General features: G+C 34.6%; 1 protein-coding gene across 2 annotated transcripts in view; it reads left to right on the plus strand.

Annotated features, from left to right (window-relative positions):
* Positions 1 to 17,533, plus strand: part of LRBA (LPS responsive beige-like anchor protein) — a 794,075-nt gene that overhangs the window by 250,295 nt on the left and 526,247 nt on the right. For both annotated transcript variants that reach the window (XM_042935320.1, XM_042935319.1), the window contains one exon: positions 119 to 180. In XM_042935320.1, the coding sequence (XP_042791254.1) occupies positions 119 to 180 (62 nt within the window). The remainder of the gene's footprint in view (positions 1 to 118; positions 181 to 17,533) is intronic.

Raw genomic sequence — 17,533 nt, forward strand, 5'->3', positions numbered from 1 at the left:
GGTTCTTAGCAAGATGCTTAATTTTATTTTAAAAACCAGTTTGGATAAAGTTGTATAACAGATCCCTCATATTTGTTTTATGCTTTGTAATTTTTCTTTTAAATTCTCTTTAAAATAGGTCTGGTTTGCATGAAGTCTAGTAGTTCAGTTGTGGAATTGGTTATGCTACTGTGTTCTCAGGTGAGTGATAAGAATAAATGTTGGATTAAAAGTAAATTCTTGCATGAATTTATTTTATAAGGAAGTTACAAATGTTTCAGTAGAAATTTTTGCTGTAATAGAGTTTTAAGTTTACAGTTTTAAAATTTTAAAATTTTATTTCTATTGCAAAAGGATTACTTCTTGTCTTTGATACTAACAGATGATTTTGTAGTGAGTGCTGAGAAAAAACAGATGAATGAGAAATAGGTTTTTAGAGTCACATTAAAAATGTGTATAGCAAATGATCTTGAGATGGCTAAATTTCTTTGCTGCATATATTAAGGTTATAGAAACAGATTTATTTCTATACCTTGTGGAGTGCCACTCTGACTCCCCTAGGAATAATGGGTTTACTTCCCTTTTGTGTAGAGGTTATAAAATGAGTGATAAATAATTTTGAATTCTTGTCATTGCTAATTATTTTTGACATACGGAGTAGATTTGGGAAAACGTCAACAAAAATATGGCAGCCATCATAATAAGATGTAGTAAATAAATTCCTAAAGCAAAATTGCTTTCAGTGTTCAGAAATTTTATACCTCATATGGTAAGCTTTAATGATTTTTAGAAAACTTATGTAAAAATCATGTATCCTGGGATGGTTTTTCTTTTCTGTTTTGCAATTAAACAGATGAATGTTTTTATTGAGAGTTTTCTTTGTAGTCTCTTAAAAATGATACCTTGCTGGTAGTAAATTCCCCTACTTAAAACTTTAAAATAGCCTTTTTTAATAGGAAGGGTATTGGTCTAGAGGTCAAGGGTTCTGACCCATTTCAAAACCTTTGACCTTCATTTACAACTCTTGTGGTTTACTTGCCTGACGAATAAGGATAATGCAAAATTAATGTTTCTTTGCATCGATTTATTCATTTTAGTGCCTATATTGCCAAATTTATTTAGACTGTGCTGATGGACATTTCATGAATACAAATTAAAGAATCATAGAAGGTGTGAAAAATCAATACTATGCATTGTCAATAAAATGCAATAAGAACAATTACTTCTAGAGATTACACCCTAATGGATTTTTATAATGAACTTGTGAGGAGTAGTTATGTTTCTAGTGAGCTTATTATTCTTAGATTTAGCAAGAATCATGTTTGTATAATTTAATCATTTCCCTTAGAAAACTCCATTCCTTTAAAAGCTTAATGTAGAAAAATTTTCATTAATCTGATTTGAAATAATTGCTTATTTCTTGGATCTAAATTACCATATACCATTTTAAACCAACGCAAAATTACCTTTACTTTTAAGAAGCATTACCTTATAGTTTGGGATATTTCTTCACAGAGTATGAATTTGTTTATAGTGATATGATTGTTTCGTAGATGGATTTTGATAACAAATTTCCACTTTCTAGTTTAGAAGTATTGAATATATTCTTGATACATCAAAGCTGTTTCAGATAGTATATTACGTATTTGAATGTTAGAAGCTAAAACGATGAAGAATGACATGTTTTAATGCACCTATTTATCATGTATGTCACAGTCCTGTTTAATACTAATCCAATCAAATAGAGTATGAAGATCAGTTAGTAGAGTAAGTTGCAAAAGTCAGATATTCTCAAGATTTTTGTTTGAATAAAATCAAATACATTATTGGTTATTCGAAGTCCTTACCATTTTTTATGCGTTCTTCAAAAGTTCCATGGCATCTCTGTAAGATGTAGCACAGTGTGAAAAATGATGTGAAAAATGAAGCCAGAATTAGCTCCAGATGTATACAGATTGTTCCGGGGTGATAATTACATTTTTCACTTTGAATTTTCCTAATTCAAAGAGGTCAGATTGGCAGTCACAAAAGTGATTTATTTTGTTAAGAAGTGAACTGTCTTTTTCTACATGAAAGCTTAAGAGATATGAAATTGAATTTGAAGTTGACATTTTGCAGATACTGGGTGGGGATGGCTTGAGTTTGATTGATAATTTTTTTTAGTCTGAGATAGGGTGGGAAGTGAAAAGCTAGCATATTGCTAAAATTTTAATTAATTTTTTAAGGGGAGATGGAGAGGATTGAGTGCCAAAGATCGAAAGATCAGGTCAAAAACTCCTTTTTAATCACATAAATAATGGGATATGCTTATGAAGTTAACATCTGCAAATTTGATTTAAAACTTTACAAATTAGTTGGTGTTAATTTCATGACAGTCAGCCATGTTCTGATTATTTTTCTTGAATCCATTCAAAACTTATTTTCTTTTTGCTTTCTTTTTAACAAGGTGTGTAAATTAGCCACATTTTATTACGAAATAAAGATTAGAGTCTAAATTTAAGAAATGAGGAAATGATCACATTTGTATTGCTGTCATTAAGACCAAACAGATCACTATGTATTTTCTTAAAGCTTCAACTAGGATTGTATTTTTCTGTCATTAAGACCAAACAGATCACCTAGGATTATATTTTTCAGTATTCACTTATTCATTATTAGGTTGATTAGACACCATTTCATATTTGTCCCATTTACGTCTTAACACTGTCAAGGCAAAAATACTATTATTTAGAATTGAAAAGCTTTCATGAAATACTCAGCATTGCATTTTTGAGTAAAGTTAAATTCTTAGTATTTATTAAATTAGGTTTGTTCATATATTGAATCTCATAAAATAGTTCAAAAACTACTTTCTCTTCAAAGCTTGATACATATATTTTTTTATTTCTTTAAAATAAGATGGATACTTTCTTCAGGAAACTGTATACACTCTGATGCACAGACAATTGAACAAATTCTCAATTTAAAATTTAGTTTTTCACAAGCATGTCACTTTTTTTGTGCCTGGTATTTGTTGTGTATGTGGATAAACCTTGTAGAAATCTATATGAATTTAAAGGAAATGCTAAATATTTCAAGTAATATTACTCCAGCATTGTGTAAAGCGTATCATGCTCATCTGACATTAATATCATTTTTGAAAGAATTGACATTGCATTCAAGGCCACTTTATAAAAGCGTTGCTTTGCTCATCCTAATTCAGTCTGACATACATTCCAATAACACTACCTCCCTTCTTGGGTTTAAAGCTAAATTTATGACTGTGCATTGTGAAGTGCATCATTTAAAAATGGTTTCAACCCAAAACATCTAATAAATAAATAATGTGTATGGCTACTCAGTAGTAGACTTTCTAGACTAGAAATCATTCCATCGGATACTCAACAGTCCACTATCGGAGAGGGCTGTCAGATAAATCTTAAGGTAGCTGCATTCATGTCCTGTAAATCACATATTATTGTCTGAGCCTTCTGCCAGGTCATCTATTCTTTTCCCATTTATCAGAAATGCATAGAGTATATAGAAAAACTAGAAGCACCATGTAGTCTGGCCTAGCATCCTGTCTGAGTAATTAATTAGTAGCAAAACTTAATTTAAAATACTGTTAGTCTGATTTTTCTTGAAGAATTTTTTCATCAGAATATATAGGTTGTTGCTACTTTGGCAAATATTTTTTTCACATGAAGGCTATGATAAAAGGTTTGGTCATTTTAGATTCAGGTGTTTCTATACCTCTGAATTATTAATTTAAATATTATAATAAGAACCAGGTGTTACCATTTTTATGACTCTTTTATGTCAGTTTGTGTTTGGGTTTTTGCTAGAGACTTTTTTTTTTCTTTCCTCTGAATCTTTATAGTTAAAATGTTTTTCTCTTTTCAATCACTTAGAATCTCTTGTAATTTGTTTTTTATAAATCTGCTTTCCTTATTTTTTAGTTTTCTCTTCTAAATATGTGACATTCATGTTCTTGCTCTATTTATTTTGTGAACTTTTCCTTTTTGTAGTTGCGATGAGTATTTTGAATAAAGTAGATAATTTAAACAAAACAAGGTGGGGGGCAGGGGGAGAAAAGCAAACCAGCTCTAAACCATGGCACAAAAGTATCCTTCATTATTAGGCCTCACTTACTGCTTAGACCTCATTTCTTACTACTTTGTTTTTATGTATACCTGTTACTCCACACAGTCCCTGGCACATGATGGCTACTTAGTGATAAATATTTATAGTTAAATAAATAATACAGCTTCCAGCTACACAGCAGTCTATCTGGAAATGGAAAGCTTTCTTTGACTCCTCTCTGCCCCACAGCTCTGACTCTGATATTCATCCAGAGCTGTGACTGGCTGTTACTCCTGCCTTTAAGTTGCCTATGATTTTTATTTCTCTTCCATTAGACACTAAGTTTCTTGAAGGCAAGCCCTGTGTTTTGTTTTGTATCTCCAACATCCAGGATAATTACTATTCAACCACATATTTATATAATTATATAATTAATAATTCACTGGTAGCAATGGTCATAAGTCAACACATTTTGGGCTTTTGTCTTTTGGTCTTTTTCATTATGACATATGACATACTCCCATACTTTTTGTCTATTATTCAGTGTATATTAAGTGGTCATTTTTATTTTCAGCTATATTGTCCTAACCCAATTCTGTAGTTGTGCTCATTTATACATAAGGTCTTTATTTTTTCTTTTCTTCTTCTTTTTTTTTAATGTTTGTTTATCTTAGAGAAACAGAGTGTGAGTGGGGGCCTAGCGGACAGAGAGAGGGAGACCCAAAATCTGACGCCAGCTCCAGGCTCTGAGCTGTCAGCCCAGAGGCTGATGCAGGGCTCAAACTCATGAGCTGAGAGATCATGACCTGAGCCGAAGTCGGACGCTTAACTGACTGAGCCACCCAGGCGCTCGTGGGTCTTTGTTTTTTTGTTATCCTTTGGGTTAATCACTTTTACCTCTTTTTTAAAGATCAACTTTGTTGAAGCATAATTTATGTACAGTATATATGCACGTATCCTAAGTGTACAGTTTGATGAATTTTGACGTATACAAAACATTGTAACACCTATTTCAATCCGGAAAGTTCCCTGTACCTTTTTACAATCAATCTCTACCCGTGTTACTACCTCAAGCTGCCACTGATTTGACTTCTGTTACTGTGGTTGAGTTTTACTCATTGTAGAGTTTAATATAAATGGAGATTTACTTCTTTTAATTGTGGTGCTTAGATACTCAGAGTGTGCTCTATTTCGGGTATACTTAAACTTTTTTTGTGTAAATTCACTATCCCGTATTAAGAAAGTGATAGGGTGTTTTAAAAGAAATAATTGAATTAATAAAACAGGATTATCTTTTTGCCAACCACAGAATATGAATTTTGAGTATAATTTGCTTATTGAAAATATAAGTCTTCTTCAGTTACGCTTATTTTATATAAGGAAGTCCTATAGTATGGAGCTCTGCGTACAACAGTATGGTGAGGCCATTAACTATACTTTTAGAATGTTTTGTTTTTACTATCAGGTTCTGTTTAAATGGTATCTCTTCTACAGAGCTAGCTTGTTTGCTTCCTTCCTTCCTTTTTCTTTCTTGCTTTCTTTCTTGTTTTTATTTAAATTCCAGTTAACATACAATGTCATATTAGATTCAGGTGTACAATATAGTGATTCAACATCTCCATGTATCACCTGTTGCTCATCACAAGTGTACTCTTTAATCCCCATCACCTATTTAACCTATCTCCCACCACCTCCCTTCTGGTAACCCATCAGTTTGTTCTGTGTAGTTAAGAGTGTGTTTCTTGGTTTGCTTATCTCTTGTTCCCCTTTGCTTCTTTGTTTTGTTTCTTAAATTTCACATATAAGTAAAATCATATGGTATTTGTCTTTCTCTGACTTATTTCACGTAGCATTTAGCATAATATTCTATAGCTTCGTTTGTGTCATTGCAAATGGCCAGATTTCATTCTTGTTTATGGCTGAGTAATATTCCATTATATTTTATTTAAATATGTAACATATATTTATTTAATATTATTTAAATAATATATATGTATATGTATATATGCATGCCACATTGTCTTTATCCATTCATCAGACTTTGGACACTTGGGCTGCTTCCATAATTTGGCTATTGTAGATAATGCTACTGTAAACATCGGGGTGCATATATCCTTTTGAATTAGTAATTTTATATTGTTTGGGTAAGTACCTAGTAGTGCATTTGCTGGATCATAGGGCAGTTCTATTTTTAACTATGTGAGGAATCTCTCTACTGTTTTCCAGAGTGGCAACACCAGTTTGCATTGCCATCAGTAGTGTAGGAGGGTTCCCCTTTCTCCATATCCTTGCCAACACCTGTTGGTTTCTTGTGTTGCTCATTTTAACCATTCTAACAGGTGTGAGGTGATAACTCATTGTAGTTTTGATTTGCATTTCCCTGGTGATGAGTGATGTTGAGCATCTTTTCGTGTGTCTGTTGGCCTTCTGTATATCTTCTTTGGAGACATGTCTGTTCATGCCTTCTGCCCATTTTTTAATTGGATTATTCCTTTTTTGGATGTTGAGTTTTGTAAGTGTTTTGTAGATTTTGGATATTAACCCTTTATCTGATATGTCATTTGCAAACATCTTCTCCCATTCTATCAGTTGCCTTTTAGTTTTGATTGTTTCCTTCATGGTGTAGAAGCTTTTTTATTTTGATGTAGTCCCGATTGTTTATTTTTGCCTGTTTCAGTTTTGGTAATTTATATGTTTCTAGGAATTTATGCAATTTTTCCAGGTTGTCCAATTTGTTGGCATACAGTTTTTCATAAAATTCTCTTACAGTTGTTTGTATTTCTATGGGGTTGTTATTTCTCCTTTCTCATTTGTGATTTTATTTATTTGGGTCCTCTGTCTTCTTTTTTGGTATGTCTAACTAGAAGTTTATGAATTTTACTGAGTTTTTCAAAGAATCAGCTATTGGTTTCATTGGTCTGTGCTGTTTTTTTTTTTTAGTTTCTTTATCATTTATTTCTGCTCTAATCTTTATTATTTCCTTCCTTCTGCTGGCTTTAGGCATTGTTTGTTCTTTTTTTCTAACTCCTTTAGGCATAAGGTTAAATTGTTAGTTTTAGATTTTTCTTGCTTCTTGAGGTATGCCTGTATTGCTGTATACTTCCCTCTTGGTACTTCTTTTGGTGAATCTCAAAGGTTTTAGACTATGATGTTTTCATTTGTATTTTTAAATTTCTTCTTTGATTTCTTGGTTGACCCATTCATTTTTTAATAGCATATTGTTTAACCTCCATGTATTTGTGGTCTTTCCAGATTTTTTCTTGTGGTTGGCTTCTAGTTTCACAGCATTTTAACCCGTATTTTAGCTATATGTTATTTCATATCCTTTCTGTGTGTGTGTGAGTTCCTTGACTGATATTTACAGAAATATTCATTTATACAGCTTTTGCGTTTCTTGCCCTTATATTGTTACTTTTTTTTTTTAATGTTTATTTTTGAGAGAGACAGAGTGTGAGTGGGGAAGGGGCAGAGAGAGAGAGGGAGACACAGAATCTGAAACAGGTCCCAAGCTCTGAGCTGTCAGCACAGAGCCCGATGTGGAACTCGAACTCGGTAACAGTGAGATCATGACCTAGGCTGAAATTGGATACTTAACCGACCTAGCCACCCAGGTGTCCCTATGTTGTTACTCTGGTTTTTCCTTTTCACTCAAGAAGTCCCCTTTAATATATCTTGCAGTCTGATTTAGTTAGTTCACAAACTCCTTTAATTTTTGTTTGGGAAAATCGTTCTCTCTCCTATTCTGATTGATAGGCTTGCTGGATAGAGTATTGTTGGCTGCAGATTTTTCTCATTCAATTTTTTGCTTATATCATGCCATTCCCTTCTGGCTTGTCAAGTTTCTGGTGAAAAATCTCCAGATAAGTCTTATGGGTGTTCCTGGTAAGTTAATTATTTCTGTTGTCTTGATGCTTTTAAGTTTTTTTCTTTATTACTGTATTTTGTAAATTTTATTATAATATATCTTGGTATTGGCCTGCTTTTGTTAATTTTGATAGGAGTTCTCTGTGCCTCCGGGATCTGAATGTCTGTTTCCTTTCCCAGATTAGGGAATTTTTCACCTGTTATTTCTTCAAATTTTCTGCCCTCTTTTCTCTCCCTTTTTCATCTGGGACTTTATAATACAAATGTTATTATGTTTGATGGAGTCACTGAGTTCCCTAAGTCTGTTCTCATTTTGTACAAGTCTTCTTTCTCCCTTTTTTCAGCTTCATCACTTTCCATTACTTTGACTTCTGGGTCACTAATTTGTTCCTCTCCTTCTTTTGCCTTCTGTTCATTGCATCAAGTATGTTTCTAATCTCGTTTATTGCATTCTTCATCTCTGATTGATTCTTTTTTAACTCTTTTATCTCCACGGTAAGAATCTCACTGATAACTTCTTTTCTTAAGCCCCTTGAGTATCTTTATGATCATTGCTTTAAATTCTCCATCAGGAGTATTACTTACATCTGTTTTGCTTAGATTTTTGGTGTTGACTTTATCTTGTTCTTTCATTTGGGATAAATTCCTCCATCTTGGCATTTTGTCTAAGTCTCTGCCTTCTTCTCTGTGTTAGAAAAGCCATTTATGTCTCCTGCTTCTGAAAGTAATGGCCTTATGAAAAAGAGGTCATGTAGTGCCCAGGGCCTGGCACTTCAGGAAGTGTCTCCAGTGTGTGTTGTATGTCTTCTGCTGTTGTGTTCTGTCTGCTTTATCCTTCAGGCCAGTGGTCTGCAGAGGCTCTTCTTGTCTGCTGTGGGCAGAGTTTGATTCCTGGCCTCAACAGGGTGAGTTTTAAGTAGGTGTGCTGTGACCTGCTTGTGAACTGAGATCTGTCACCATCTCCACTGGAACTGAGACCTTGTGAAACTCTCTGGGCAAGGGCTTCTGCTAGTTTTCTGTTGGAGGGGCTTTCCATGCTGGATCTGAGGCAAGTGTGACTGAAACAGGCAGTTCCACTGGAGCACAGGGGGCTGGGACTTGGTGTAAGCAAGTTAGCAGCCAGTGTTGGTGTTATGCTGCTTCCTTAATGTGGCTCTTTGTTTATCTTGAGGGGTGGAGGAGGGAAATAGCGCCTTTCATCTCCTTTGTTCCTAGAGAGGAGTCTGTGTGAACCCTGGCTTTTAGGGACACCTCTGAGAACAGGGAATAATCTTCCCACTGTGTGCTCCAGGGGTTCTTCAGATCATTGTTTATATGCTGTCTGTTCCTGAGTTGTTTGCCTGCCTTCTCTCTAGGGATCATGGCAGTGCCCTCCAGGCTCTTTCTCAGCCAAGCCTGCTGACCTTTGAAATTGTAGGGCTGTAAGCCCTGGTGGTTGTAGGAACTCAACCCCTCTTGTTTTCCAAGTCAGTGTCTTTGGGGGAAACATTCTTCTTGTGTGTTCCCCTGTTGCTCCTCTGTCTTGTGCCCGTCTCCATGATCACAGCTATCTCCCCACTGTAGCTGCTATGATCCATTTCCCCCCTAAACCTCATCTCTGAACTTTCTGCCTTCTTCAATGTGGCCTCCTCTCTCCCTTTCATTGTAGGGTTTGTTCTTATCAGGTCAATTTCTGGGGTATTAAGTTTGATTTGCTAATTATCCAGTTGTGTTCGTGGGACAAGGTGAGCCTCGGGTCCTACTCCACTGCTGTCTTCCTGCTCACTCTTCTGCAGAGCTTTGTGTGAATTTGTCTGCCCTGAGTCCTCCTCTCTATGCATGCTTGTGCATATTCTTTTATTTAGCAGACATGTATTGGATGCTTTTAAGATAAGCCCCTCTTTTTAAAGAAAGTATGTTCAAATGAGAAAGACAAACAATTGTAATACAATATAGAAGTTCATGAGGACTTGGAGAGAAACAGAAATAGAGGGGCAGGGTGTGGACCTAGGGACTATCAATCCCTGTTTAATTTAATACCATTTTTGTTTCTGTTCTTGAATAGACCATTTCAGGTGACTGACTTGCAATGAAAATTTTTTGAATTCTTGGGGTGCCTGGATGGCTCAGTTGGTTAAGGGTCTGACTCTTGATTATGGCTCAGGTCATGATCTCATAGTCATGAGACTGGGCTCTGTGCTGAGATTCTCTCCCTCTCCCCACTCCCCCACTCATGCTTGTGTACTCTCTGTCAAAAAAATAAATACTTTTTTTTTGTAAATTTTTATCTGTTCTTATACTTTCATCAGGAAAAATGGATATTAAAATTCTTAAATCATTTGCTCTACTGCTTTCAGTAGGTATAGCTTTCCTTGATTGGATTTGTGGTAGCCATGTGCTTGTTTGGTCAGTGTTCACTATCCAAAATTTTATATTTTTTAAAATATAGTATTTTTATTTTATTTTTTTTTTTATTTTAAAAACAGAACATACAAGCAGGAGAGAGGGCCAGAGGGGAGGGAGAGAGGGAGAGAGAGAGAGAGAGAAAGAGAGAGAGAGAGAGAGAGAGAGAGAGAGAGAGAGAAAGAGAAAGAATCTCAAGCAGGCTCCATGCTAAGCTTGGAGCCCAGTGTTGAGCTTGATCCTACAACCCTGGGATCATGACCTGAGCCAAAATCAAGAGTCAGATGCTCAACTGACTGAGCCATCCAGGTGCCCCTCACTATCCAAAACTTAGAGTAAAGCAAATTCCAGTTTGTGTACTGTATGAAGATAATGGGTGTTCTGTGAAAAAAATATATAGTGGGATATAACTTTGGTAATGTTTGAATTTAATTAGCTTTCTTTACTGGAGGGCCCCTTAAAGCCTTTAGTAAATATGTGTTTATGTATGGGAGTGTGTGTTGTGTGTTTGTGTGTATAAAATATGTATATAAAAATATGTATATAATGTATATTGTTGAGTCTGTAATGGAAATAATATTAGCACATTTGATCACAGAATCGTCTTTGTGGTCATGGTACATGTGGATAAGTTTTATAAAATACACTTTGAGAAAAGCTGCTGTTGCATCAGAGATGAGACAGTGAATAATGCAGGAAATGCCTCTTTTTTGGTACTCTTTTGTTTTTCTTTGCTTCTTCAATCACAGTGTCTAAAAAAAAATCACTAGATATGCAAAAGTAGTTATTTTCTTCATGAAACACTGTGATTATTTTTGCTTCATTTAGAAGAAATTATCTCAAGTCATTTATTCTCTCTCCTTTGTAGGTAATTTGAACATAACTCCCAGTTTACATGTTATTTCTGAAGAGAGAGTTCTTTAGAAGTGATTGTAGTAAGAATTGGCAATTCTTTCTAGAACATATTAAGTTTAATGAGGACTGTGTGTGTGTGTGTGTGTGTGTGTGTGTATTTTGTTTTTCTTTTTTACAATATTTATATAGTACTAACCCTGAGTTTAGGATAAATTCAAATATTTTGACATCAGTTGATAATATTGCTATTTCCTATATTGATTGAGTGAATCGCATTATGTTTTTAGCCAATATTGTGGTGATTTGTGCTGTATATTGAAGTTCAAGTATATAGCATAAAGTCTGGAAACCAGGGTGAGAATATATTTTATGTTAATGGATATTACCTATATTATTATTGACCTGTGTATAGAATTGAATTTCGGTATGCACTTAATGAGGTCTCAGAGGTTCAAAAGAAAATGAAATTAATCTATGTGAATGTTATATGATATAGTTTCAAATGAAATAAGTTTTCAGTAAATATTTGTCAAATAAATGAATAAAATTTTAGCAATAGACTGTTTATAGTTACATATCTAAGTCATAAATTGGCAAGTTCTCTTCACATGTCATCCATTTATTCATCGAATCAACTAGGATTTGCAGTAGCGTGGGTGGGATCGCAACCTAGATATAATAAAAATGTGAAGTCATTAAAGACGCTAATACAGTTGAAGAATTAAGAGTGGAGATATTATCCTGTGGTGTAAGGCTGGGCTTTTTTACTGAAATCTGTAGTACTTCTGTGTTTCAAAAGTATAATTTATGTATAAGGCATTTTCTTGAGACAGTAAACAAAATGAATCTATTGTGGAGATCCTGAACCCTGAGAATTAAGTAGAGATTGGAATGCCATAGTTGACATTCATTCAGTTAGATTTCCGGACAAACAATTAAATTAATAGATGGGAGTGGCGTTTGCTATTCTATGATCTGAAGAACTCAGTCTGTGACATGTGTAGATATTTTTGACACGAGAATGCATTACCAAAATCTCTCTGTGCATGTATTATGTAATAAAAATACTCATATGTTTTCTTTGCTTTTACTATAAAAGTAATTCCAAATCCTATTAACTATTACTTGTCTTCCAGTCTTAGTTTATATGACCTCAACATTGGATTATGAGTTATGAATTTAATTCTATCCTAAATTTCAATTTACAAAGATGAGTGATAAAGAAGAGTTAAACTTGGGTCGCCTGGGTGGCTCAGTCGGTTAAGCGGCCGACTTTGGCTCTGGTCATGATCTCATGGGTCGTGAGTTCGAGCCCCGCGTTGGGCTCTGTGCTGACAGCTCAGAGCCTGGAGCCTGTTTCGGATTCTGTTTCTCCCTCTCTCTGACCCTCCCCCATTCATGCTCTGTCTCTCTCTGTCTCAAAAATAAATAAACATTAAAAAAAAAAAAAAAAAGAAGAGTTAAACTTAGAGATTTAAGAGCTCTGTTTGTGCCATAATATATTTTTTGTTTCTTTCATTGGATGAAAAACTTCTTGAGGTCAGGAAATGATTTTTTTCTTCATTTTATTCTGTAGTGCTTATTAGGGTCATAATAATAATAAAATAAACATTTGATAGATAAGTGTTGAGTAAGTCAATGTATTTATCTTATTTAGGTAAAATTTTCCTTTAAATTAAGTTTTGATTCATTGAAAAGTATTTAAAGAATAGACACAATTCACTTTAATGATTGTTAAATTCTTTCTTGATCTGAAATACATTAACCTTATACATAGGCTTCAAACCCTTGTTGTGAACTCTTACCTTATAGTTAAAGGTTTTAAAGTAAGAAAGTAATACATATTAAATCTCCTTCACCTGATAAGCTTTGGGTATCAAAAGATCTGATTAAAAGAATAACAACTGATTACTTCTCATGAAGAAATCAAGTCTGTGCATTGTAGGTTTTCTTCTTTCTGTAGAGTTATTTCTATCACCTTTAAGCCATTAGCTTCAGAAACTCAGCATTTGTTCCAGACATCACATTTTCTGCTAACAAAATATGAACAGATGGTAGTTCTCCCCAAAATGTATTAATACCTGTAAGTCATTGTTTCACAAAAGAAACAAATCTATATCTGAGTAGAAAGATTTTCACCATTTTGTTTCAAAGTGCTAAAAAGTGCTTGCATGGCAACAAATTGGCAAAATGTATTAAATTAAATGTTGAAACTCATACCTTGATATGCTATAAGTAAATCATTCCCTTTTTTTTTTTAACCGACCTTATTTTTTCCAGTGAAAATAGGACTTTGGAGTCATTGGCTTCTTTTAAGATCAGTTTATATGTATTATAGTACAACTAGGATCAATGTAATTTAATATTTTAACCTTTCATAATGTTACACCTCCCTTTTATTTTTGGATGTGTTTATATTCATCCTCAGAAAATACTTGTAGAAAATAAGTGAATGTAAATTGATTGTCTCTGAGCTTTGTTATAGTCGGTGCTCACAACCTTTTGATTATGAATAGGTGAGAATCAATAGAGTAGTGACTGACATTGAGAAGAAAAAAATAAAAAGAAGAGTCTTCCATTACAACCACCCATATTTGCCTTAGAGCTTCTTTGAGCATTTTATCCTTATAATGGACAAAGGCTTTGAGCATAGGCGTTCTATATTGAAATGCTCAGAATTAGTTTTATGTACAATATAAACAGTTGATCTTATAAGAAGGAACTACAGAGCAAGTCTGTGGGAATTAGAAAAAGTAGTTCAAAATTCAGGCTGTATTAACTGATTATGAAAAATCTTAAATGTACTAAAAATACTAATGTTAAAATACTTGAAATGAGCTTTCTAACTTTATGCTAATGTGGTAAAAATATTTATGACTTACTTGATTTAAATTTTTATAAGAGATAACTTGATTTTATAAGATGGAAGCATTTCTTTCTAAACATCAGCAAAAACATTAAAAAGTCAATCAGACTAAGTACTGCATTTTACTTTCAGAAAATAAAATATTTAAGTTGATTGGTTAGTGCACATTAATTGATCTTTATTTAAGTCTGGATGCTTTCCAGACTGTTCCAGTATTAATTTAAAGTGCTTTGTTACAACTAAAGAGAAGCATAATTTAACTTTAGATGTAGGATTTATTCTGAAATACAGGCATCCTGTTGATTCACTAGCACACGAGGTTTCAGAAAACACAACCTTTTAAGGTAAATTCTGTGGAACTGGCGGTACACCCTGTGGCTTGGCCGTCTAGTCAGAAGGATGATACCATGCTGACTATATAACTAGATCTTTGAACATTATTCTCAAGGGTGGTAAATGCAAAACAAAGTAATATCAACTGGCACTTAATTCTGCAAGTTCCCTGCTGATTGGGGTATTCATTGAAATAGAACTCTTCCTGACAGGAAGTCAGCCTATGAGTATGGAGACATCTGAAAATAAAGTGTGTTTTAATTTGGCACCCTGCCATTTTACAACTGGTCTTTTAAATTTGGGATTAAGAAGAGAGTTAGCAAAAAGGAAGAATACATGAATGGAAATAATCCAAAATGACCTTTTTCTTTAGCTTTAATGTAATTATGAATACAGGTTGGTGTCTCTTTCTCAGCTATTATCGCTTGGTTTTTCTTAGTCCTTTTTTCTATTATTTCAAATTAATCTATTGAAGTTTAAGAATTACAGAAAGGCTAGGTTAAATGTACAGAGCTTAAGATTGTCTTTGTTTAATATCAGACTCTGATAACTTTGTGAAGACTGAACTGTATTCTTTACCATATATTTTAAAATAAATATTATATAATTTAATGGATTTAATCAGAATATTCAAATTTCTGAGGATTCAGATTTAAATTTTGCTGTCTGAAGTGTTTACACTGTTTGGCTCAGTTGGTCTGAGATAAAAGTTATTTTGCACATTAGTGCCTGAAATAGGTATTTAGTATATAATAGCATAATATAGGAAGGGATAATTATTATATATTAGTAATTACACATATATTCCATCTATTATACATTTCTTAGGCAGGCAGCTATTTTTAGTTAAGCTGCCGTTTTTATGACATGAGCTTCCATAAAGCATGTATGCAGTTTTAAGAAAATCTGAAGTTGGAACTTTGATTTAGACCTGAATGAAGTTAAGAATCAGAACCCTGAAGGCTATTTGTTTTTCTAATAGTAAATTCCTCAGCTGCTGGAAGTAGACTAGAGGAGACTGTTGTCTCCATCATGTACAACAAGGAGAAAAGTAAAGGATGCCTTGGACAGGATCTTAAGAAGAGGCCGAGGCCAGGGAAATACTGTGATGATAGATTTTGAATTTTATTTTACTTTAAAAAAAAATTTTTTTTAACATTTACTTATTTTTGAGACAGAGAGAGACAGACCATGGACAGGGGAGGGTCAGAGAAAGACGGAGACACAGAATCTGAAACAGGCTCCAGGCTCTGAGCCGTCAGCACAAAGCCCGACGCGGGGCTCAAACCCACGGACCGGGAGATCATGACCTGAGCCGAAGTCGGATGCTTAACCGACTGAGCCACCCAGGCGCCCCTAGATTTTGAATTTTAATAAATGTTTATGCTCTACTACCACTTATCAACTCAGTAACCAAGTCTCACTTGCTTGAGACTCAGTTTCTTCTTGAGTGAAATGGGTGTAATAAAGATTGTGTTAGATAACATGAGAAAGTATATAGAACATTTCCTAGCTCAAAGTAGATTGTAAATTAAAATCAGTTTCTGAATCTGTCAGCATGAAAAGCATTGTGTCTGGGCTCTTAGCATTGTTACAGTAACACAATAAAGAATTAGAGATCTGCACCAAAGTGAAAGCAGAAAACAGTTTTATTAAAGCAACAGTACACTGTCTAGGGGAGAGCTGGCAGGTTTCCAGAGGCGGAACCAACCAGTAGGTTGTTTTAGGATTGGGTATTACTGGGTCTCTCTGGGCTGGGAGGAGCTGGAAAGCACAGTGGGGTGGTCTCTAATGCAAGCTGCTTTGAGTCATTTGAAGGACTACTCCCACAGGTTGGGAGGGAGAGTTTTTGACCCTACAAGGTTTATACCAGAGCAGCCTTTCTCTGCGGAAGGAGAGGGTAACTATAACGCAAACGCATTGTATTGAATCTAGGGGTTACCGTCTGGCAGAGGTGGAAGAAGAGAGCCCATGCTCTGCACCTGTGGCTCTTGATCTATCAGCCCCAAGGTCTTGGAAGCCATAAAGTCAGGATGTTGTGCTCCTGGGCTTTTAATGTGTGACTTGTTTATCATAGTCCTTACCTCCAGCTCCTGTCTCTACCATTTTCCCCTCAGAGATTTGGGCCTCTGGCTTGGGGCATTCTAGCTTCTACCTAACAAATCTAATGTGTTTTTAACAGCATACAAAAATGTTCTCCCTTTGTTCAGTATTTTCAATGACTCTTGTTTTCTTTTCGTGAAGGTAATTTGTTTTTTTAGATCTTTGCTTCACACATTCAGTCCACCATTCTGTACTGTCTTTTTTAAACAATTATTTTCTTTCCTACCTGTGGTTATATGCCCAGTCTAATACATTTTTATCTCATAGAACCATAGAATATTAGAGCTAGGAGAATTCCAATAGATGACTAGTTTTTGGCCTTTTCCAAGTAGACAAGGTTAATGGGTGACATATTTTCCATAGGATCCCAAAGGTGATTCTACCCTTTTCTGTGCTAACTATACTGAAAGCCCCTCTTAGGAAAGTCAATAAAGTACAGTTTTAATACTTGAACACTATTTGAAGTATATGGGTCTGCTTTTATGCAGATTTTTTTTTTTTTGATAACTACGGTGCTGTAAATGTTATTTTCCTTTCCTTAGATTTTCTTAATAACATTTTCTTTAGGTTAATTGTAGGAATATATTATATAATGCATATAAAGTATGTCTTTTTCAATGTTTATTTTCATAGAGAGTAGGAGCGTGCATGTGCATGGGAAAGGGGGCAGAGAGAGAGAGGGAGAGAGAGAATTCCAAGCATGCTCCCTACTGTCTTTGTAGAGCCTGATGAGGGGCTTGATCTCATAAACGATGAGATCATGACCTGAACCAAAATCAAGAGTTGGACGCTCAACCAGCTGAGCCACCCAGGTGCCCCCATACAAAATATGCCTTAATCAACTGTTTAATTAATAAGGCTTCTGGTCAACAGTAGACCATTAGTTAGTAGTTAAGTTTTAGGAGAGTCAAAAGCTATATGCAGATTTTCAACTGTGTGGAATCAGTGCCTCTAACCCCTATATTTTACAGGTGTCAACTGTATACCTGAATACAAGTGAGATTGATGGTTGTTATAGAGATCACTACTCTAATGATTTTTTTTTTTTTTGAGAGAGCATGAGCAGGGGAGAGGGACAGAGGGAGAGAG

Source organism: Panthera leo, chromosome B1 (assembly GCF_018350215.1).
Source record: "Panthera leo isolate Ple1 chromosome B1, P.leo_Ple1_pat1.1, whole genome shotgun sequence".
Classification (NCBI taxonomy): Eukaryota; Metazoa; Chordata; class Mammalia; order Carnivora; family Felidae; genus Panthera; species Panthera leo.